The 22,282-nt window shown below is 41.5% G+C and overlaps 1 protein-coding gene across 21 annotated transcripts in view; it reads left to right on the top strand.

The window, feature by feature from the left end:
• The window catches only part of macf1a (microtubule actin crosslinking factor 1a), a 590,515-nt gene that overhangs the window by 339,622 nt on the left and 228,611 nt on the right, over positions 1 to 22,282 (top strand). For all 21 annotated transcript variants that reach the window (XM_072247359.1, XM_072247356.1, XM_072247358.1 and 18 more), the window contains 12 exons: positions 1,060 to 1,186; positions 1,618 to 1,801; positions 4,147 to 4,304; positions 5,077 to 5,255; positions 5,682 to 5,820; positions 8,412 to 8,605; positions 10,459 to 10,621; positions 11,557 to 11,640; positions 11,731 to 11,838; positions 11,934 to 12,032; positions 12,544 to 12,696; positions 16,629 to 16,717. In XM_072247359.1, the coding sequence (XP_072103460.1) occupies positions 1,060 to 1,186; positions 1,618 to 1,801; positions 4,147 to 4,304; positions 5,077 to 5,255; positions 5,682 to 5,820; positions 8,412 to 8,605; positions 10,459 to 10,621; positions 11,557 to 11,640; positions 11,731 to 11,838; positions 11,934 to 12,032; positions 12,544 to 12,696; positions 16,629 to 16,717 (1,677 nt within the window). The remainder of the gene's footprint in view (positions 1 to 1,059; positions 1,187 to 1,617; positions 1,802 to 4,146; positions 4,305 to 5,076; positions 5,256 to 5,681; positions 5,821 to 8,411; positions 8,606 to 10,458; positions 10,622 to 11,556; positions 11,641 to 11,730; positions 11,839 to 11,933; positions 12,033 to 12,543; positions 12,697 to 16,628; positions 16,718 to 22,282) is intronic.

The raw sequence follows: 22,282 nt of genomic DNA, 5'->3' as shown, positions 1-22,282 counted from the left end.
AGTCGCTATTTACAAAGTTATAGACAATGCTTCCTTTTGAAGCTACATACAAAACATCACACCTTCTGACTTCATCCTTTCCTCCTGACGCCAACATGTCTGGGTTGGTACTCACAGCCTTTAGGAGTGCAAGTCAAATCCACAGTACGTTTATTTGGTACTTTACGTGCTAACATAGAGGACAATTAATATTTATAAAGTATAGATAAGGCTATCTTCGAAACTACCTGTAAACTCCACACTTCCATCCGCACCGTCTGGCTAGTATTCCGATATTCACAGCTTTTAGAAAATGCATTGTTGTGAACTCAATCCACAGTACTTTGTCAAACAGAAGACTGGTGGCCAGAGTCATTTAAGTGTAAATGAATCATCTACCCAAAAACTCACTCTAACAGAAATAAAGTGATAGATAAGTCAAATATTTATTTTAATGACATGATATACTGATCATATCCTGGAGACTTCATTCTATTGTGATAGGACGTTTGACATTATAACTAATGCATGTTAGGGGTGGCACAGTAACATAGGGGTTAGTACAACCCTTTATTGCATCAGCGACCTGGGTTTGGTTCCCACCCTCTGCCTGTAAGGAGTCTGCACGTTCTCCCAGTGACCATGTGGGTTTCCGCCCACTGTCCAAAGGCGAACCAGTTGGTAGATTAATTGATTATTGTAGATTGTCCATTGATTAGCTAGGATTAAATCATGGGTTGCTGGACGATGCAGCTTGCAGGACCTATTCTGTGCTGCATCCCAACAGAGTTTTTAAAAATTAGAATAAAACTCTTATTTGACCTTAATTCTAGTCATTATTCTTTTGAATTGAAATTTTCCTCAATGCCTTTTATTCCACAAGAGAAATCAACTTTTATTTTTTAAACTTAGGCAGTTTGTTAAAATATTTCCTATAGGTCTGGTGCAGAAGTCAGTGGTCATATTTTAAATAAGTGGATGAACAAGTGTACAACTTAGTGGATCATGACTTCAATATAATCAGTCTGCTGCTGTGATGTAAATTAAATGTTAACTTAGTTCTCTAATCATGTGTTTCAGAATTGAACAGATGTATCAAAATGTTATGGCTTTGTGGCATCAGCTGCATATTAATATGAAAAGTGTTGTGTCCTGGAACTACCTAGTGAAAGATATTGAAACTATTCGCTCTTGGAACAAAGACTCCGTATGTATCCACTGTTCTGTTAAAAGATTGCACTCGATCCCTTTCCGAATTGAATAAATTTGTAGTCGTACTTTGTGGTCTGAAAATTACTCCTGATTGTTCTTGTACAAGTTGTGTCTTTTTAGTTTGCAGAAATTGCTGTTGTAAAGTGTTGCTGTTGCCTGTAGAGTTGTATGTAATACTGAGAAGATTTTCATATTAAGTTAAAGAAAGTTCTCTAATATGTTTGTCTTATATTTGTTTACATGAAAGATTGCTTAAATATGAAACACTGTTAAACTATTATTTTTCTGAGTGGCAACTTGTTTATAAAACTTAGATCAGTGCAGTAACTGACTAACAAGGATTGCAACTTCTGCAAATTTGTATGCTGTCTAATTATCTAAGAATTAAAACCATTTGTAATAATCTTAACACTTTTCTCATTTCAGTTTAAGACAGTGGAAGCAAGTGAACAGCAGCTGGTGATGAAAAATCTCCAGGTGCATTATGAGGATTTCCTTGAAGACAGCCAGGAGTCGCAAGTATTTTCCATTGCTGACAGACTGCGGTTAGAGGAAGAGGTGGATAGCTGTAAGGACCATTATGAGCAGCTACTGGTAACCATGGAAACAGGTCTGTTTATACAATACACAAAAATACGAAGTTAAATGTCTTTTGATTACTATCTTCATTGTAATCATTACAAATGAAAGGGGCCTATTGTTGAAGCAGGACACTAAGTTTGTTTGATACATGGATTTAGATTTCCTTTTTTACAAAATATATTTCAAAAATTGCTGCTTTTTTCCAACAAATGAACACCAGCAGCCTCCTTAAAAATGAGACGATCAATTCTTGGAACTTTTTTCCGGCAATAGAAACGTGGGAAATTACTTAGTCAATGATTCAGTGGTTCCGTTTAATATACAGTATACAACCTGAAATTCTTACTGTTTGCAGACATCCACAAAACGGAAGAAACACCTCAAAGGATGAATGACAGAAAAAAAAATTAAACCTCAAAGACCCCTCCCACACACAAACAGCAGCAAAGTATCAACCCTTCCCCCTCCCCCCCCCCCCCCCCAATCATGGATAGCAGGGCTTTACCTCTGGATACAAATATAAGTAGTATTGGTTACCAGAATTGTGGTCAGCATTTTAGTTTTTCCACTGTCTTGTCCAAATCATTGGTAGTCTTTTATACTTAAAAGAACATTTATTATTTTCTGCCTTGGTTTAAAAACCGTTGAAGAATAATAAAAGGCAAACTTTTTCAAAAGTAAGACTATAGCACAGCATTAATAAGACTATAGTAATTGGTCATTTAGTTACAGGTGAAATTATCCTCAGAAATGCAAGTTTTTAAAAAAATTTTGCCACCTGTAATTAGTGTGATTAACATGGAAGAAATTGAACACTTCAGTTTTCAACATTAAGGAAGTCACATTTGAAGAACATTTCAATTGTCCTTCTACTTTGAAATCAGCAGCAGCTCCTTGCTGCTGAGTCTTGAGCTTCTCAGATGTCCCCTGTTGGCTGCTAAATTTCCTCCATTCAGTTATTTTCAGTAGGCTTCCCCATGGACCGAAAGTACACTATGCCAAATATCTAAATTCATTCGTAATCGCTAATTGGACCCGTTGATAATGCAATATAAAATTAAACACTAGTATCATTCTTGTTGGTATTTGTAGTGAATGAAAGAAACCAAGAGGATAGGAGGAAAGAGCTTCTGCGTAAAGTCTGTTCTGTTAAGCTGCAAGTCTCCTGTATTACTGAGCAGTTTCAGCTTCAGCTTGAAGCTTCAGTTTTCCAATCACTTCCTCACCCTGCTCAATTTGTCTGAATTTTAACCGAGGAATGTGTTATTGGAGGCAGCCCTCAAAAGAAATTAGGTTAAAGAGTGAATAAGTAATAACTTTGTGTTGCAGCTTGCCCATAGATGGGGTTGCTGTGAACTATTACAAGTGTCATTGTCAAGGATTAACCTGCAAGCTAACTTTGGGAAGGCGTGAGGGCGGGAAGGAGAAGAGTAGAGGATGATGTGTAATGATACAAGGAGAAATACCAAAGGTATAGTTTCTCCTTGGTTAGGTCCACTTAAAAGAAAAATTGTCCAGGTTGAATTGTTGAAACTTGGGGGTCCCTGTGATGAATCACTCTATTGTGGCATGCAGCAGAGCTTAAGGTTAATTCACGCCACCCATATCCAAATCCCATCAATCCACCTTGCCAGTGTGCCAGCCAACTTGTGTTTCTCCCCGGATCATCACTCCCCTCCACTGTGTTAACTCAAGTTAAAACAAAAATGTATTCCAAGTCTGTAGAGCAAAGTCTAACCAAGTCATCCAGCTGACAATGGTGTGGTGAAGGAAACTGGACCTATGCAAGAAGCCTGAATTGATGGAATACAGAGATTAGAGGTTGTGGGACAAGCGGAGGTTACGTTTCAAGGAAAAGCAAACCCATGGGTTTTAACATGAGAATTTTGAATTGTTTCACTCGAGAAGACGAAAGTAAAATGCTTCCGGCCTTCCAGCCCTTCAAACTGCACTGCCCAGCAATCCCCCAATTTAATCCTGGCCTAATCACAGGGCAATCTACAATGACCAATTGACCTACTGACTGGTACATCTTCATTACAGGCAGCAACAGGAGTTGAACCCGGGTCGCTGGTACTGTAAAGCATCGTGCTAACCACTGTGCACCCCACTAACACCGTGACACTTTATTCTGACGTTTAGTGTGCTGATACTGGTTTATTATAGCATACTGTGATACAGTGGAAAGCTATTATTTTGTGTGCCTTCCAGACAGATCATGCCATATGTAATTCCAGTAAACGTTTGAAAACACAAAAACTAATTTAATGATTCTGTTTTGTTTAGTCGTTTTATCTTTAATATGTGAACTTAAAATAGCAGAAGAGATTATCTTAATTTGAATTTTAGTATTGTTGCGTATTTATTTAACAGAAGAGAAAGACGAAACTCTCAGTAAGACATGCATCTCAGAACTGCAAAATATATGTCTGTGCCTCGAAAAGTACAAAGAAAGGTTAATACAGAGGCTTCAGGCTTCAGTAGAAGGGGATGTCTTGCAAGAAAATGCCCTCAGAATGGCTCAACAGGAGGTTTGTGCAATATATATCAATAGTGTGATGTAATTGATTGGTGATCACAGCAGTCTTAACTACAGTACTGTGCACGTATATGTGGCTGGGGTGCTTAAGATTTTTGCACAGTACTGAGTAAGTCAACATGGACTGCAGATAGAGTTTGCAATTCTGGTGGGAGTAGAGGTTGTTGGGAATGGAGAGGATGGAGTGCCGTGGGTAGGGTGTGGGAAAGGTGGCAGAGAAGGAACACAAGGAACGGGGGGTGCGGGGGGGGGGCACAGATGAAGACACAGTGAGCTCTGAGATGCCAGGCAAGGTCACTTGATTCCAAACAATTGGTTTTTTGATCATTACAGGATGTCCCTCCAGTACTTTCTGCTCCCTCCCTTTTCCCTTCCCCTTTTCCCAACCATGATTCCCCTCTCCCTGCTCTCTTCCCACTCTCAGTCCACAATGAGGACCCATATCAAAATCTGGTTTCTCATCACTGACATATGTCATGAAATTTGTTTTTTTTGCAGCAGCAGTACAGTTCAATTCATCAAATTACAGTACTGTGCAAAGGTCTTAGGCACCCTAGCTATATATATGTGCCTAAGACTTTTCAACAGTACTGTACAGCCATGTGATAGCCATGCTCTGATACACTAATGTTGCCATGTTTCAATATTATTCAACATGACAAGTGCATATGAATATCTGATTATTTCTTGCTGCATCTGTATTTACCTGACTTTCAAATCACCCTAAATAACTTTGATTATTTGAACACTTACACCTTTTGCAGCATGTGCAGCAGGAACTAAATGGGTTGAAATCGGACCTGGATGAGGTCACCAAGAAATGTGAGACTTTGTTCTGTCAGTCTCCTTCTGCGGCTAGTATCCCTGTCCTGCGCTCTGAGTTAGACCTAGTGGTACAGAAGATGGATCAAGTGCATTCATTATCCTCAACCTACATGGACAAGTGAGTCTGCTTTTATGTAAAAGGCACTGATAGAATAATCCATAACTGAGTGGTATTTCAAACTAAGTGCTTTATCTTTGATGTTCTGGCTGAAATATTATTGTGACCAGTCAATATTTTTGAGTCTGTCATATATCTCTGATTGGCCGGCCAGTGGTGTGGTGGACTTTAAGGCGAGTGGTCCTGGGTTTGAATCCCGCCAGCTCCATGCTAAAGAAACAGCAGGGTTGCCGCTTGATATGCCGCAAAGCGCGGAAAGGAACAGCAATATATCTCTGATCAAAAAATGAAAGGGCATGAATTTGTCAAAAAAAAAATGTAAAATTAATTTGGATCTTGATTGGACTTACTCGAAATTTACCACTTTTGTCTTCTGTGCAGAATATATGTACTTTAAATGTAAAATACATTTTAATTTCTTCTTAGACTGAAAACGGTGGACGTAATGTTGAAAAGTAGCCAAGGAGCAGAGATGCTGGTTAAAATGTATGAAATGAAGCTGAGTGAAGAAGATATTGTTCCAGTAGAACTGGAAGCTGTTGGGGAACACAGACGGATATTACAGGTGCGAATGAGTATTAGATGACCAAGAACACAATCCTACCTAATTGCTTCTGGAAATCCTGGTCCTACCCAAGTAGGAGGCAACTAAATTCTCCATAAGGACACAGCACAGAAAAGGGCTTTTTATTCTATTGCATCAATGCGGACTATCAACCACTCAAGATAAATCCCATTTTTTTCCTACCTCTTTGATCGTGGTTAACTCTTCCCTCTCACCACACCACACTCATTCTCCTATTTCCCTCCCATTCCAGTTCTCCTGCAGAGACAATTTACAACAGTCAGTCAACCACCAGTCAGCACCTTTTTGGCATTTGTGAGCAAACTGAAGCACTTAAAATTAGAAATGGTTCCCAAGGCATCTTATGCAATCATAATTTAATTGCCTAGGCTTAATTTCATATATTTATGGAGAGGAAATCTGTAAACGTTCTCAAAAATAAAGTTTAAAGGATATTGATGAAGACTAGGGGATGTACTTTACAACTTTATGGGCAGTGGTAGGCAGAGCAAGTTTGAGCAGCCGGATTATAAGAAGCCCATATTTGCAGAAGTGAAGATTTCTCAGAGATATAGGATAGAAGAGATGCAGATGTTGGGAAAGATTCAGCTTAGGGGTACAGGAAGGGGGTGCACAGCAAAATAATGGAGGAACTTCAGTAGCGCTGGACCAGTCTGAAATACAAATGAAGTATGATTGTAGAAGTTGATTGTGGGTTGGGATACAGCTAGCAGACTTTGTTGTGAGCCGAAAAGCATTAGAATAGATGATTTGAAAGAAACAAAACATGGTACTAGTTTCATTTTGGGGAGTTTGGGCAGAGATTGGAACAAGTGACGTGGAGTTGGATATAGAAATGATAAAGATACGAAGTGGTTAGGAACGTGGACAAATTTGGTACAGCTGATTTCATCATCATCATTATGTGCCGTGTTGTTATAGTGTGGGTGATCATGGTCTCCATGACCATGATTGTCCTTGGCACATTTTTCTACAGAAGTAGTTTGCCATTGCCACCTTCTGTGCAGTGTCTTTACAAGATGGATGACCCCAGCCATTATCAATACACTTCAGAGATTGCCTGGCGTCAGTGGTCGCATAACCAAGACTTGAGATGTGCACTACTTGCTCATACGACCGTCCACCACCTACTCCCGTGGCTTCACATGACCCTGATTGGGGGGGCACGGGGTGGGGGCTAAACAGGGGCTAAACCTTGCCCAAGGGTGATCTGCAGACTAAAGGAGGGAAGGAGTGCCTTATACCTCCTTTGGTAGAGACATATCTCCACCCCGCCAAACCCATCCATAATGCTATATTGCCCCCAGTAATTTTAAAAAAAACATTGAATCTTTAAGAAATGTGTCAAACAGACTTCAAGGAACTATCTATGGGTTTTTCAAAATTCTTAATGGGAAACTAGCTATCGTTGAAGCCCAAGGAAATGAGGATAAGATTAAGTAACAGGAGGTCATCCAGGTTATAGGCAATGATGTGACGTGTGTCATTTCGCAGGGATTTGTGGTGCAACCTCTAGTCATTGTACCAACAACCTAGATGGTGAAGCAGGAAGCTGCTGTTTCAGGTTTGCCACAGACTTGAGCATCTGAGAAGGACATCAAGACAAATTAAACAGTTTTAGAATGATTGAAGTGAGCACATTTCTCTATCTTTCTAATTTTTCTTTACTGGAGCACCTTTGCTCCATCCTCCAGAGGCCAGCCATTTTAATTCCACTTCCCATTCGCACGCCAGCATGCCTGTCCGTGGCCTCTTCTACAGCCAAGCAAATGCTACGCGCAGATTTGAGGAGCAGCACCTTGTATTTTACCTTGGGTGTCTTAAACCCTACAGTATGAACTTCAATATCTCTGACTTCTAGAAATTTATTCTCCTGTCCCTTTTCTCTATGCCACCGGCACCATCACCCCTTCTTTTTAATCACTCTTTCCCACTCTCTCAATTTGGCAATCACCCCTTGGTTCCTCTCCCCACCTCTTTCCCTTTATTCCATAGTCCACGGTCCTCGATCAGATTCAATCTTCAGCCCTTTGACTTTTCCACCTATCAACCTCACACTTTGTTTCCACTTCCCTCCCACTCCCTCATTTGCCTATCATGCTCATGCCTAACGCCCCCCCCTCCCAACCTGGATCTGCCTATTATATGCCAACTCTTGCTTCTGCTCCCCCCCCCACCCCGTATACTCACCTTTCTTTTCAGTTCTGATATGAAGTGTCCTGACCCGAAATGCTGACTGTCCATTTCCCCATAGACGCTGCCTGACACAATGAGTTCCTTCAACTCCTTTCAGTGTTGCTTCGTATTTCCAGAATCTGCAGTCTATTGTCTAACTAGATATTTATTTAAGTACACTAACCAATACATCAGACATTATGAAATGTTATTCACTATGAGTATTACATCTGAGCTTATTATGACTCATGCCTAGGGGGCCGGCGTCAGGCAACTATGCATTATTATGAGCTATGCATTAAACAGTGTATAATGTCACTTTCAATAATATATTGATATTTAACTTCTAAAGACACTCTTAAACAAAGTAAATAAATAATATCTACTACTTGCAGCAATGGCTCAGTGATGTGACTGAAAAGCACGAAGTGTTTTCCTCGCTGGAAGAGGAAATGCAACGAGCACAAACAGTTTGTAAACATCTCTTTGAACTGCACGGTGAGCGGAGCTTGGATTTGGAACGATACCAAGAAAAAGTGGTACAGCTGAAAGACCGCTGGCGAAATATCCAAACACAGATTGCAAACAGGTTGGTCATCTTTGTGACTTAATAAAACGATCAGATTTCTTGTTGGCTGAGGAGAAATCTTAATTTCAGACCTTTTCCCTGAGGTGCAGGAGCTGTTATATTTGGAATTTTATCTCCAAATCTCCTCAAAGCAAATCTGATCATTTGGCTCTTTAGGTTTGTCTGAGTTCTCTGCTTTAAAATTTGTATTTTAAACCTATTTAGTAGGCTTACAAAGTCACTGCTTTGCTTTCTAACTTGAAAATAGCAAATATCACAATAAAAGTACTGAAGACCTTTAAAATAGAGCACTACTGAGGGGAGTGTACCTGCAAAAGGTTTCTATGTTGATTGCTTATATTTTTCCCTTTTTCTTATTTTCTACATTCGTAGCTGCTCACTTTCTTGAAGGTGAATAGCAGCACACCCCAATAATTCATTGGCGAGTTCACCTTTCCATGCACCTTTACTGGAACCAAATACCTCAAGTAATCTTCTATTCTGTCATCTCATTTACGATGTTAAAACTGTGGAATAACTTATTTTCCCGTCTGCAATAGCAAAATGTTACTTTCATATCTGCCCAGTTTTCTAATTTTGTTATTTTAAGCTTGGAAGTGGCTCTCTCAGTTGGTTTCTGTCAACTTTAATCTGTAAAGATTACTTCTTGCACCATTTTAGATTTCTGAATTAATATTTGAGGAAGATTATCCCCTCGATAAGCATATATCTGACAGCCAGTCAGTGCGTTCATGCTCCAAGCTGATCTGTACTTTGCTATTTCACAAGGAATGTCTGAACTACTTAATCCTAAACATATTTTTGTAGCTCCATGTAAAGCTCCTCTCCTATTTATCCACTTTCCTTCATCTCTGAAGTTGAAGCTGTTATGTTGGCAAATCAAATGGTATAAATGGTTTAATTTAATAACAGAGAATGTATACAATATACAACTTGAAATTCTTACTCTTCGCAGACATCCACAGAACAAAGAAATCCCCAAATAAAGAATGACAAAAACATCAGAACCCCAAGGCTCCCCCTTACCTTGCCACGCACAAACAGCAGCAAAGCATCAACTTTCCCCTGTCCTTCCTCACACTTGCACGAGCAACCCCCACACCATGCAAGCAATAGCAAGAACCCCCAAAGAGACCTTAATCTAGCGTCCTTCAAAAACTACAGTCCATAACCCAACACTCAGTATCTCAAACAGGTTCTCTCTCACTCAGATTCTTTGCTACTACATTTGCAACAACTGTTGTTTCGGTCTGCATTCATAGAGTTGTACTGCAAAGAAGTTATTCCTTTGCTCATGTGCCTGTGCTGCCCATCTACACTGATTCTACTTGCCCATATTAAGACAATATTCTGCTATTGCATTCTCCGTTGCATCCTTCCACTGGTTCAGCAACCAGAACAGCACACAATACTCCCAAGTAGAGCCTAACCAGTGTTTGATAAAGGTGCAACATTACATTTCAAATCTTGTTTTTTTATATAAACACGAGAAATTCTGCAGATGCTGGAAGGCCAAAGAAACACACACACAATGCTGGAGGAACTCAGCAGGTCAGGCAGCATTTGTGGAAGTGAATAAACAGTCGATGTTTCGGGCCGAGACCCTTCTCCATGACTGGCATGACCTATGAAGGCAGGCATGCCGTTCGCCACCTCCACCGCCCCATTGATGAGTGTTGACACCTTCAGAAAGTTGTGGACTAGAATACCTCTGTTCATCAATGTTTCTTGGTGCCCTTCCGTTTACGGTCTATGTCCTTCCCTGACAACAAAGCATGAGTAGCATAGGGGAAGAGTTGATCCTATTCCCATCTCATATGTCATTTCACCTTACTCTTTCCTGCACCGTGCAGGGAATCTGAGTTGGCGACCATTGAGGAGCTGCTGAAGAATTACAGGGGTTGCCATCAGTCACTGATAGACTGGATTGAGGAGACTACTGCTCAGCAAGGCAAGATGGAGCCGGGCAAGGCAGAAGATACGAAGATCCTGTCAGAGCAGCTGAGTCAACAGACGGTAGGAAATACCACATCTACTTAACGTGATGTTATCCTCAGTAGTAATGGAATTGGTTGAAGTGTTTTTTTTTGTAAATGAAAAGAATTATTTATTAGGCGGCAGAGCTTTAGAAGTAAAGTTTCTGAGCTGATTTCTTGTATTGTTTTACCTATTACTGGAGTTTACATGCCTTTAGATTATTTTACGCTGCTGTATAAATTTCACATCCTAAACTCAATCATCATCACCATCATTATGTGCCGTGTCATATGACGTGGGGCCGACTGGTGGCGCAGTGGTATCAGCGCTGGAGTTTGGGGCAGAAGGTCTCGAGTTCGAATCCAGCCGGCTCCCTTGCATGCTTTCCATCCTTGCTGGGTTGAGCGTCGAGCTAGCAACTGGGTCTTGTAAAAATAAGAAAGCCTGTTAAAAAAACGCCGTCATGACGGCATCCTGATGACTCCACTCGGAGTTAAGGGCTTTCTTCTTCTTCTTCTTCATATGACGTGGGCAATCATAGTCCCATGGCCATGGTTGTTCTTGGCAATTTTTTTCTACAGAAGTGGTTTGCCATTGCCTTCTTCTGGGCAGTGTCTTTACAAGACGGGTGACCTCAGCCGTTACCAATACCCTTCAGAGATTGTCTGCTTGGCATCAGTGGGCACAGAACCAGGACTTGTGATGTGCACCAGCTGCTCACGTGACCATCCACCTCCTGCTCCCATGACTTCACATGACCCTGATTGGGGGTGAGGAAGGGGGGTATAAGCAGCTCTTACACCTTGCCCAATTGGCTAGTGGAGGGCAGGAGTGCCTTACACCACCTTTGGTAGAGACATGTCTCCACCCCACCACCCGTTATAACGTAGTACATTTCCAAAAAAAAAGCAAGAATGGTGCAGAAATTGTGAATCATGTAAGTAGAATCACTGAAATTATTTTTTTCTGTGTAGGCATTGGTTGCTGAAATTGAAAATAACCAAACAAAACTTGATGAATGCCAGACCCTGTCTAAACAGTACTCTGCAGCTGTGAAGGTAAGCCTTTACATTTATTGGATCAGATTGGATTGAACTTCCTCTGAAAGAACAACAGGATTTCAAATGGCCTCACTCTGATTTCCTCAGGATTATGAACTGCAGTTGATGACCTACAGAGCCTTTGTTGAATCTCATCAAAAATCGCCCGTAAAACGCCGGAGAATCCATTCATCATCTGATGTCATTACCCAAGAGGTGGGAAATGTTTGTAGAGTCTAAGATTTTATTCCTGCCAACTACATTGTAAACTTAATTTTGAAGATTTTTCGAACATTCTATCTTTTCTATAGTTCATGGATCTGAGAACCCAATATACAGCACTAGTTACTCTAACAACTCAACATGTGAAGTACATCAGTGATGCCTTGAGGCGACTGGAAGAAGAGGAAGTAAGTGTCAAGTTCAAATTTATTGTCATGGGCATGCATACTCACAGCCGCCCAGTGGTGTAGTGGCATCCAGGCTGGGTTTCGAGGCAAGAGATCCTGGGTTCGAATCCAGCCGGCTCTTTCCATCTTTGCTGGCTTGAGCGTCTAGCTAGTATTCAGCCTCGTAAAAAAACAGACAAAATGCTAAAGAAATGGCAAGATTGCCACCCACTGTGTTCCAAAGCACGGAGAGGATCAACATGGATACTCAGATTATAAATGTTATGAAACTTAGCTTTTAGCAGCAGCACAGTATATTACAAACAAAAATTAGCATATTAGGCAGATGAATATGGAAGGTTATGGGTTATGTGCAGGCAGAAGGGAATAATTTAACAGACATTGTGGGCTGAACATCTTTTTCCTATCCTGTTCAATGTTCACATCAGTTCTGTTTGAAGAGTTGAAGCTGAATGTGTTTAATCATCTTACAGACAGTGCATGTTTTTTCTATTTATTCCCGAACTTACAGAAAGTTGTTGAGGAGGAAAAACAGGAACACGTCGAGAAGCTGAAGGAACTCTTGGGCTGGGTTTTGAACACTGATCAGATGCTGAGAAACAAGGAAATTGAATCCGAAACAGCAGGGCTGGAAACCATTGAGCAGTCATTTTGTGAGCAGCAGGTATGTGTACGTCTAGGTCTGGAATGGTAAATCATCAGTGATGAAAAGCTAGCATTAGAACATACAGTTGTCCAAATCCATAACCATGGTGCTCACTCCTGATGAAGGTAAAAGCAAGCCACTATTTCACACAGAATCAGGTTTAATATCACTGGTATATGTCTTAAAATTTTTTAAGGGGAAGAAGCTGTTCCTAAATCACTGTGCACCTTCAGGCTTCTGTACCTCCTCCTGATGGTAGCAATGAGGAGAGGGTATGTCCAGAGTGATGAGAGTCTTCAATGATGGCACAGCCTTTTTGAGGCATTGCTGCTTGAAGATGTCCTGGACACTACAGAGGCCAGTGCCCATGATGGAGCTGACTAATTTTACAACTCTCTGCAGCTTACTTTGACCCTGTGCAGTAGCCCCAACCACATCTCCCCGTACCAGATGGTGATGCAGCCAGTTAGAATGCTGTCAACAATACATCTGTAGAAATTTGCAAGTGTTTCAGGTGACATACCAAATCTCCTCAGACTCCGAATGAAGTATAGCCGCAGTTGTGCATTCTTAGTAGCTGCATTGATATGTTGGGACCATGTCAGATCCTCAGAGATCTTGACACTCAGGAACTTGAAATAGCTCACTCTCTGCACTTCTGAAAAGGGGTGTTTCATCAAAATTAAGGACCCCCCCCAATCCTCAATGGCTGCCAGCTCGTAGCCTTTGGAAGTGAAAGGTTTTGCACACCAAGCTTCCTTTCCTCAGTTTGATCTAGCATGTACAGAGATAATGGAGCCTCACTGTGTTTGTTTTCAGCTCTTTGAGTTTTTGTATTAATCATTATGTCCTTTTTTCTCGATATAGAATAGTACGGTGCAGTACAGGCCCTTCGGCCCACATTGTTGTGCCGACCCTCAAACCCTGCCTCCCATATAACCCCCCACCTTAAATTCTTCCATATACCTGTCTAGTAGTCTCTTAAATTTCACTAGTGTATCTACCTCCACCACTGACTCAGGCAGTGCATTCCACGCACCAACCACTCTCTGAGTAAAAAACCTTCCTCTAATATCCCCCTTGAACTTCCCACCCCTTACCTTAAAGCCATGTCCCCTTGTGGTGCCTTGGAGAAGAGCCGCTGGCTATCCACTCTATCTATTCCTCTTAATATCTTGTACACCTCTATCATGTCTCCTCTCATCCTCCTTCTCTCCAAAGAGTAAACCCCTAGCTCCCTTAATCTCTGATCATAATGCATACTCTCTAAACCAGGCAACATCCTGGTAAGTCTCCTCTGTACCCTTTCCAATGCTTCCACATCCTTCCTATAGTGAGGTGACCAGAACTGGACACAGTACTCCAAGTGTGGCCTAACCAGAGTTTTATAGAGCTACATCACTACATCGCGACTATAATTTTTCTTGAAGTATTTCAAGCAGAACCAACTAAAACTAGTTACAGTCGACCCAGAAACTTGTTACTGCATTTCATTATTTCTCTAGATCACGTTTTCCAACCTTTTTTATGCCATGGACCCTTACCGATAACAGAGGGGTCTGTGGAACCCAGGTTGGGAACCCATGCCTACCTTGAAAGTAATTTTTTACATCAGAAGATGCAAATCTCTCATTAGAGATGGGAATACCTGGAGATTTTTTTAAGCTGCATGAAAAGGGCAGCGCAAGGAAGAGGACAAAATGCATGCCCCTTGGGATGCCTAATTCCAGAGGGCAAGCACTTAAGGCGAGAAGGGTAACTGTCAGAGGAGATGTGCAGGGCAAGTTTTTCTTTTACACAGTGGTGGGTGCCTGAATGACTGGGGTGGTGGAGGATACAAATACAATAGAGGCGTTTGAGGGGCTTTTAGATAGGCACCTGAATGTACAGGAAATGGAACGATACGGATATTGTGTAGGCAGAAGGGATTAGTTTAGTTGGGCATGTGATTTTACTAATGGAATTGTTTCGGCAAGACCTGGTGAGACAAAGAGCCTGTTCTTGTGCTGTTCCACGTTCTGGTGAGATGAGACGCAGTAAAGATTTAAATGGAAAAGGGGTGAAAATGCTAATAAAATAAAGGGGTGTAGATGATCAATAATTACCTCAGAGTCATTGAAGAAATGCAAAAAGAATTTGGACAGGAGTGTCGGCTGAGATTGTTGAATTCTTTGTTCGGTCCAGGGGGCTGTAATACATCTCATCAGAAAAATGAGATACTATTAAACTTCATGTAACGATGAACATTCAAGGATAGAAATGGGAGAAAGAGCAGGAATTAACGTAACAGGTGACTGGAAGCTGATGGTCACGCTTGTGATCTGAACTTTATTCAGTTCTGGTCACCTCATTACAGAAAGGATGTGGATACTATAGAGAGAGAGAGAGAGCAGCAGAGATTTAGAAGGATGTTGCCTGGATTGGAGAGTGTACCCTATGAGAATAAGCTGAGTGAACTTAGCCTTTTCTCCTTGGAGCGATGGAGGATGAGAGGTGACCTGATAGAGGTGTATAAGATGATGAGAGGCATTGATCATGTGGATAGCCAGAGGGCTGAAATGGCTAACACGACGGGTCACAATTTTAATGTGCTTGGAAGTAGGTACAAGGGGGATGTCAGAGGTAAGTTTTTCACACAGAGAGTGGTGGGTGTGTGGAATACACTGCCAGTGCAGGTGGTGGAGGCGGATGCAATGGGTCTTTTAAGAGACTCTTAGATAGGTACATGGAGCTTAGAAAAATAGACAGCTGTGCAGTAGGGAAATTCTAGGCAGCTAGGTTACGCGGTTGGCACAACATTGTGGGCGGAAGGGCCAGTAATGTGCCGTAGATTTCCTATGTTCTATGTTTTATGAACTGAAGTATTCTGTAAGCAGCTACCCAAAATGGTGCAAGTAAATTACTGATTCATATTAATAGACTGTTTGAAGTTGGAGAGGGGCAGGTAAAAGGATGAATGAAATCAAAAAGTAAATAAATTCAGTTGCTGGAAATCTGAAATAAAAACACCAAAAGCTGGGGAAAATTTAGCAATTTGGGTGGCAACTGTGGAGTGAGAAAAGGAATTAACATTGGCGGTCAATGAAATGGCATATAACTAGAGATTCTCGGCAAGGTGGGACTCTGCCTTTGGACTCCACTGACATTCTTGCGTCAGTGCCAGGAAAATTTGGCTGGTGATTTTGGGACTTCCTTGATCGCATGGGAGCACTGAATACTGGCAATTGCACAAAGAAATGTCAGCATTGACTGTGGTACTGCCAGCATTTCTCGGCAAAATCCAGGCGATTTAATATTTAGCGTTAGTTCTTGTGTTCAAAGTTAGAGAAATACATTTTGTTCCTGGCATTTAAAAAAATCTTCTTAACTGATTCCATACATATGCTGTTTTGCATTTCTAATGGTAAGTTGATATTGACAACATTTTTTTGCTCTTTTCATGAAAAATTCTAAAATAAATTGTAATTATTATAAACTAGGTTCACATTGCTTTTTTGTCCACTAATCAGATATAATCTTAATTCTTATTTTTGTTGTATTTCCATATTCTGTGTCTATTCTATTCAATGGAGCAGGTCGATGGGAATAGGCAGTTTAAATAATTCGTCATGGACTAGATGGGTTGAAAAGCCTGTGCTGTACTTTTCTATGAATCAATTACCTTTTTCCATGTGCAGTTTGATGTGATGATACGTGTGTGATTATTTTGATAAGTAGTTTGCCTGCTTTCTGAGCCTTGGTAAAGGATAAGTAATTTTACATGTGAAGTATATTTACTTGGCTTCAGCAAGCATATGCAAGCAATTTCTACTAAGATTAGTGCATGTTGTTCAAACCACAGTGCTACATCTGTGCTAAGTTAACAATTTCTTTTGGAAGACATAGTTGTAAGTGGAAGAAAGTCAACAAAGCATAAAAATGGAGCCTCAAAATATTCATTAACATTGTAGGCAATGACTGAAGAGCTCAATGCCAAGAGAGATCAAGTGGCAGAAGCAATTAAAACAGCACAGATTTTTCTTGCCAAACATGGACACAGGTTAGTTGTTTTTGAATATAATATTCATATTGAAGCATCAGCTGATACTCTGCGAATATATCACTAAAATAGCACAGCTGGAATTGGAAAAATATCTGTTTCCGCTCTTATTTATAGGTATGGAAAATGAGATCTTGTTAGTTGAAATTCCTGTTGAGATCATGCTTTTACATAAGTGTGCAAAATAATCCTTGTAAAGGAAGTTCTATTGTTTACTCAAGAGATTCTGCAGATGCTGGGTATCCAGAGGAACACACACAAAATGCTGGAGGAACTGACCAGGTCAGGCAGCATCTATGGAAATGAATAAGCAGTTGACGTTTCGGGCTGAGACCTTTCATCAGGTCTATTGTTTTTCTTGGTCAGTCTTTCAAAAAAAAATGTTTTCAGCATTGGCACACTATGATAATCAGTGATTTCAACAGCACCACACTAGGTTCCAGTGCCATAATTCACGCCACAGAGTTACAGGTGACCCTTTTGGTGTGGCACCTGTGGCTGTTTTCAAACTCGGCTTACTTCGTCGTCAGCAGAAACACAGTCTGTGACACGACCTCGCTAAAGCCTCTTGACTGTATCCCCATCATCCCATTAAGGGGGCTGCACGATAGCGTAGTGGTGAGCAGGATGGTTTACAGCAGAGGTGACCTGGGTTCAATTCCCACAACTGCCTGTAAGGAGTTTGTACGTTTTTCCCGTGACCGTGTGGGCTTCCTACGGGTGCTCCGGTTTCCTCCCACAGTCCAAAGACGTACAGGTTAATTGCTCATCATAAATTGCCCCATGATTAGGCTAGGATTAAATTGGGATTGCTGGGCAGCGTAGCAATGCTGTATCCCAATAAAAATAAACAGTTTGCCATTTTGCACATTAATTCATTTATTAATGCACATTGAATAAATTCTAATAGGTAGTTTGACCAAGAAAAATCTGAACACATGCAGTTCTGTACATGATTACCATTTGCACTGTAAAATGCCACGTTGTATTTACAGAAGTAGCAGCAGTTGGACTTTTCAGTTGAGATTGACTGTCATCTAGTGTTCAGCTCCCTACGTAAGTTGGTCTCAGGGTTGCGATGTGAGCTGATCGCTGGATACTGGTACATTTGTCACTTCCCTGTGTTGCTGAGCTTCGTAGAAAGTCCGTCAGTGTGATGTGCTGGTGATGTAGAAGAACAGCTTAGAATGTTGTTTATAAACATGGATATGTAAAATTAGGATCGGAAATAGTACTTTTGGTTCCCCATGTCTGCTGCTCCGTTTCAGAAAATAATGTCTGATCTGTTTTGTAACCTCAACACTGCATTCCAGTTCACCCAACCTTTAAGAATCTTTGTGACCTTCCCTTAAAAATATTCAGAATTTGCTTCAACTAGCCTTTGAGGAAAAGAGTGCTAAATACAGTGGATTTTGGTTAATTGGGACACATTTAGACCAGTACATTTTGGCCCAATTAACCAGCTACCCCAATTAGCTGAAGTTTTATGGAAATGGTTAAAAAGGTATACAAAAAAGACTCAGTAACAAATTATGTATCTAAGTGAAATACAGAACAAATTAGAACACCACCAATACTGCTACAGTACTATAAAACTGTGTATTAGTTCCAAATAGTTATCAGTGGAGGAATTTATCTAGTGTACGCAACGAACAAAATCAGTACAGTCACCTAATACAGATAATGGACTGCCTTCATACAATGCCATCGACTGTTGCATCCTCCAAGTCTTCAGTTTCATTGTAACAATCAAATGATTGTTAACACCTTCAAATTCTTTGTAGTTTCTAACTTGCTGACGTAATTGTTTCATTTTTCACTTCTGACTATTTCTGGCATCTCCAAGCCTGAATGCTTGAAACCGCAGTGAACTAAACGGCTTGGAATTGCCTTGCTGCTTATTTTGCGCCAACTATCAGTGACAAAAATCACTTTTTTTTACAAACACACACAGCCGATGCTATTTAAAAATGGTTCGCTCTAAGGACAGTGTAGCGTTTAACAGCCACACAAGTACATGGGACTGACACTAGCTGGAACCTGTTTGGCAAATTTCCTGCCCCAATTAATTGGCACGGTGTCCCAAATAAATGAAGGAAATCCTGGCAATTTTCTTGATTTGTTTTTTTTTTCTTGAAGACCCAAATAAGTGACTGCCCTGATTAACTACTGGCCAAATTAACCAGAATCCAAGTGACTCACAACTCTGAGAGGGGAAAAAAAAGAATCATTCCAACTCTCTTAAATAAGTAACCTCTCAATTTTAAATAATGTCCCATTGTTCTCATAAGAAAAAAAAAGCATCTCCACATTCTTGCTGTCAGCAAGCCTTCATATCTTAAATGTTTCAGTGAAGTACTTTCCTGAGGGCCCGCCAAGTCTTTGGAACCTTTTCTTTTAGACAAGCCTCCCATCCAAGGGGTAATGCAGTAAACATTCTCCAAACCAGGGGTTCCCAACCTTTTTTATGCAAATGAACGGTACCATCAGCCAAGGGGTCCGTGGCTCCGAGGTTGGGAAGTCTTGCTCTAAACTGCCTTCAAAGCACTAACAATTTTACATTAACTAAGGAAACCGATACTCCGCACAATCCTTTTGCATTTAATTTTGTTTTCGAAGTATATTTTGTAATGTTCTAAAATTATTTCTATTAATTTTAACAGCATTTAAATATGTGTGCATTCAAATGTAATTTTAAAACTCCCCAAGTTTTGACAGAACAAATTCAGGGAATGAGGAGTCCATGTTATCTAAGACCTAGTTATATAATTTTTAAAGTGCAGTTTTGGAATGGACAATAGTATTTATTACTTATTCCAAATTGTGCTTGAGACAGTGCGATGAGATGCCGCCTTGAACAGCTGCTGCCCTTAGCTCAGGGGTTCCCAACCTTCTTTATGCCACGGACTAATACCATTTAGTAAGGGGTCCTTGGACCCCGGCTTAGGAACCCCTGTCTTAGGTGGAATTACTCCCACGGTGATTTTGGAAACTGTGTTTCTGCCCTGGTCTGCCTTGATGGTAAAAATCATGGGAATAGAAGAGGAAGGAGCCTGGGTAAGTATCTGCAGACCCTGCTGAGTGCTTGTCACTGGCTCCCAGTGGACAATCTGGGGATGTGCGGGCAGGCAGGTAGTGCTGAGTGGATGGTTCGCCCGAATGTGTTGGTATAAATAATTAGGTGTTAAAAATCTGAAATAAAAGCAAGTTGCTGGAAAAATGCAACATCAGTGGAAAGCGAAAGAGTTGGCCAATATCTACGCTCTCTGATTTGCCATTTCTAAGGCTCAGAGATCCTTCATCAGAATAAGCTTAATACCGTGTAGAATGGGATGCCAACTATTTGATATCATTCCCGTTGCTATTTCAAGGTAGCATTTTCATCATCTATTTGAAAGACTGAAGATTAGCTTGATTTTTCCCATCGTACTTTGAAACATCAATACATAGTGAAATGTATCATTTGTGTCAATGGCCAACACATCCTGGCTGAGTGCTGGGGGCAGCCTGCAAATGTCAGCACATTTCTGGCACCAACATAACATGCCCACAGTTTACTAACCCTCATCCATTCATCTTTGGAATGTGGGAGGAAACCGGAACACACACAGGGAGAGCACACAGACTCCTTATGGACAGTGACGGGAATTGAACCCAGGTCACTGGCACTATGCTAACCGCTACACTACCTTGTAGTATTACTGTGTGATTGATGCTTAACTCAACATTTTTAAGAAGAGATGTCTTGGCCCAAAGTTTCCATAGATGCTGCCTGATCTGCGGATTTCCTCCAGCATTTTGTGTGTGTGTTGCTTTGAATTTCCAACATCTGCCGATTTCTTGTCTTTAAGAATGCCAAGATGAGAATTCATTCGAGACGACGTAAAACAAAACTTCATTTGTATTGCATTTAGCAGTGTTAAAGGATCACGCCTATCATTAAGGGAGCTGAAACCCAGCCTGTGGAAATATAAATGTATTTGCAGGTCATGGAGTGTTACCTCCCTCCATTGGCTCAAAGTGTGTCAAGACTTTGTGATATTTTTCTATTTTGAAGCGACATATGGATAGCTCAGTGGCAGAGTGAGTGTTGTTGTCAGAACAACCCATGTTCCATTCTGACTGTGTGAGCTTACATGTTCACCCTGGTTTTGTGCTTCATGAGACCCTCAGTAGAACTTAGTGAACTAAAACAAAAAATGTTGTCCTAAACATGTAACATTTTGAAAGGTAAACTCATGACTTATCTGCAAACTTAGCTTGTAATGGGGTATACCGATAGTACTGACTAATTACATACCTTAATCAGCACACTGCTGGAGGAACTTGGCAGGTCAGGCAGCATCTATCGTCAACATTTCAGGTCAAGACCCTTCTTCCGGACTGAGAAGGGAGGTATGGGGTGCGGGGAGAGAAAATGTTAGAATAATGAAAGTGGGAGGAGGGGAAGGAGGTTAGCTGGAAGGTAGAAGGTGAACAACAGGGATTCTGCAGATGCTGGAAATTCAAGCAACACACATCAAAGTTGCTGGTGAGCGCAGCAGGCCAAGCAGCATCTGTAGGAAGAGGTGCAGTCGACGTTTCAGGCCGAGACCCTTCGTCAGGACTAACTGAAGGAAGAGTGAGTAAGGGATTTGAAAGTTGGAGGGGGAGGGGGAGATCCAAAATGATAGGAGAAGACAGGAGGGGGAGGGATAGAGCCAAGAGCTGGACAGGTGATAGGCAAAAGGGGATACGAGAGGATCATGGGACAGGAGGTCCGGGAAGAAAGACAAGGGGGGGGGGACCCAGAGGATGGGCAAGAGGTATATTCAGAGGGACAGAGGGAGAAAAAGGAGAGTGAGAGAAAGAATGTGTGCATAAAAATAAGTAACAGATGGGGTACGAGGGGGAGGTGGGGCCTAGCGGAAGTTAGAGAAGTCGATGTTCATGCCATCAGGTTGGAGGCTACCCAGACGGAATATAAGGTGTTGTTCCTCCAACCTGAGTGTGGCTTCATCTTTACAGTAGAGGAGGCCGTGGATAGACATGTCAGAATGGGAATGGGATGTGGAATTAAAATGTGTGGCCACTGGGAGATCCTGCTTTCTCTGGCGGACAGAGCATAGATGTTCAGCAAAGTGGTCTCTCAGTCTGCATCGGGTCTCGCCAATATATAAAAGGCCACATCGGGAGCACCGGACGCAGTATATCACCCCAGTCGACTCACAGGTGAAGTGTTGCCTCACCTGGAAGGACTGTTTGGGGCCCTGAATGGTGGTAAGGGAGGAAGTGTAAGGGCATGTGTAGCACTTGTTCCGCTTACACGGATAAGTGCCAGGAGGGAGATCAGTGGGGAGGGATGGGGGGGACGAATGGACAAGGGAGTTGTGTAGGGAGCGATCCCTGCGGAATGCAGAGAGAGTGGGGGAGGGAAAGATGTGCTTAGTGGTGGGATCCCGTTGGAGGTGGCGGAAGTTACTGAGAATAATATGTTGGACCCGGAGGCTGGTGGGGTGGTAGGTGAGGACCAGGGGAGACGTAACCACCACTCTGCTCCGTCTAGCGGAATTAGTCCTTACTCTT

Source organism: Mobula birostris, chromosome 30 (genome assembly GCF_030028105.1).
Source record: "Mobula birostris isolate sMobBir1 chromosome 30, sMobBir1.hap1, whole genome shotgun sequence".
Taxonomy (NCBI): Eukaryota; Metazoa; Chordata; class Chondrichthyes; order Myliobatiformes; family Myliobatidae; genus Mobula; species Mobula birostris.
This window is presented reverse-complemented; position numbering and strand designations above follow the sequence as displayed.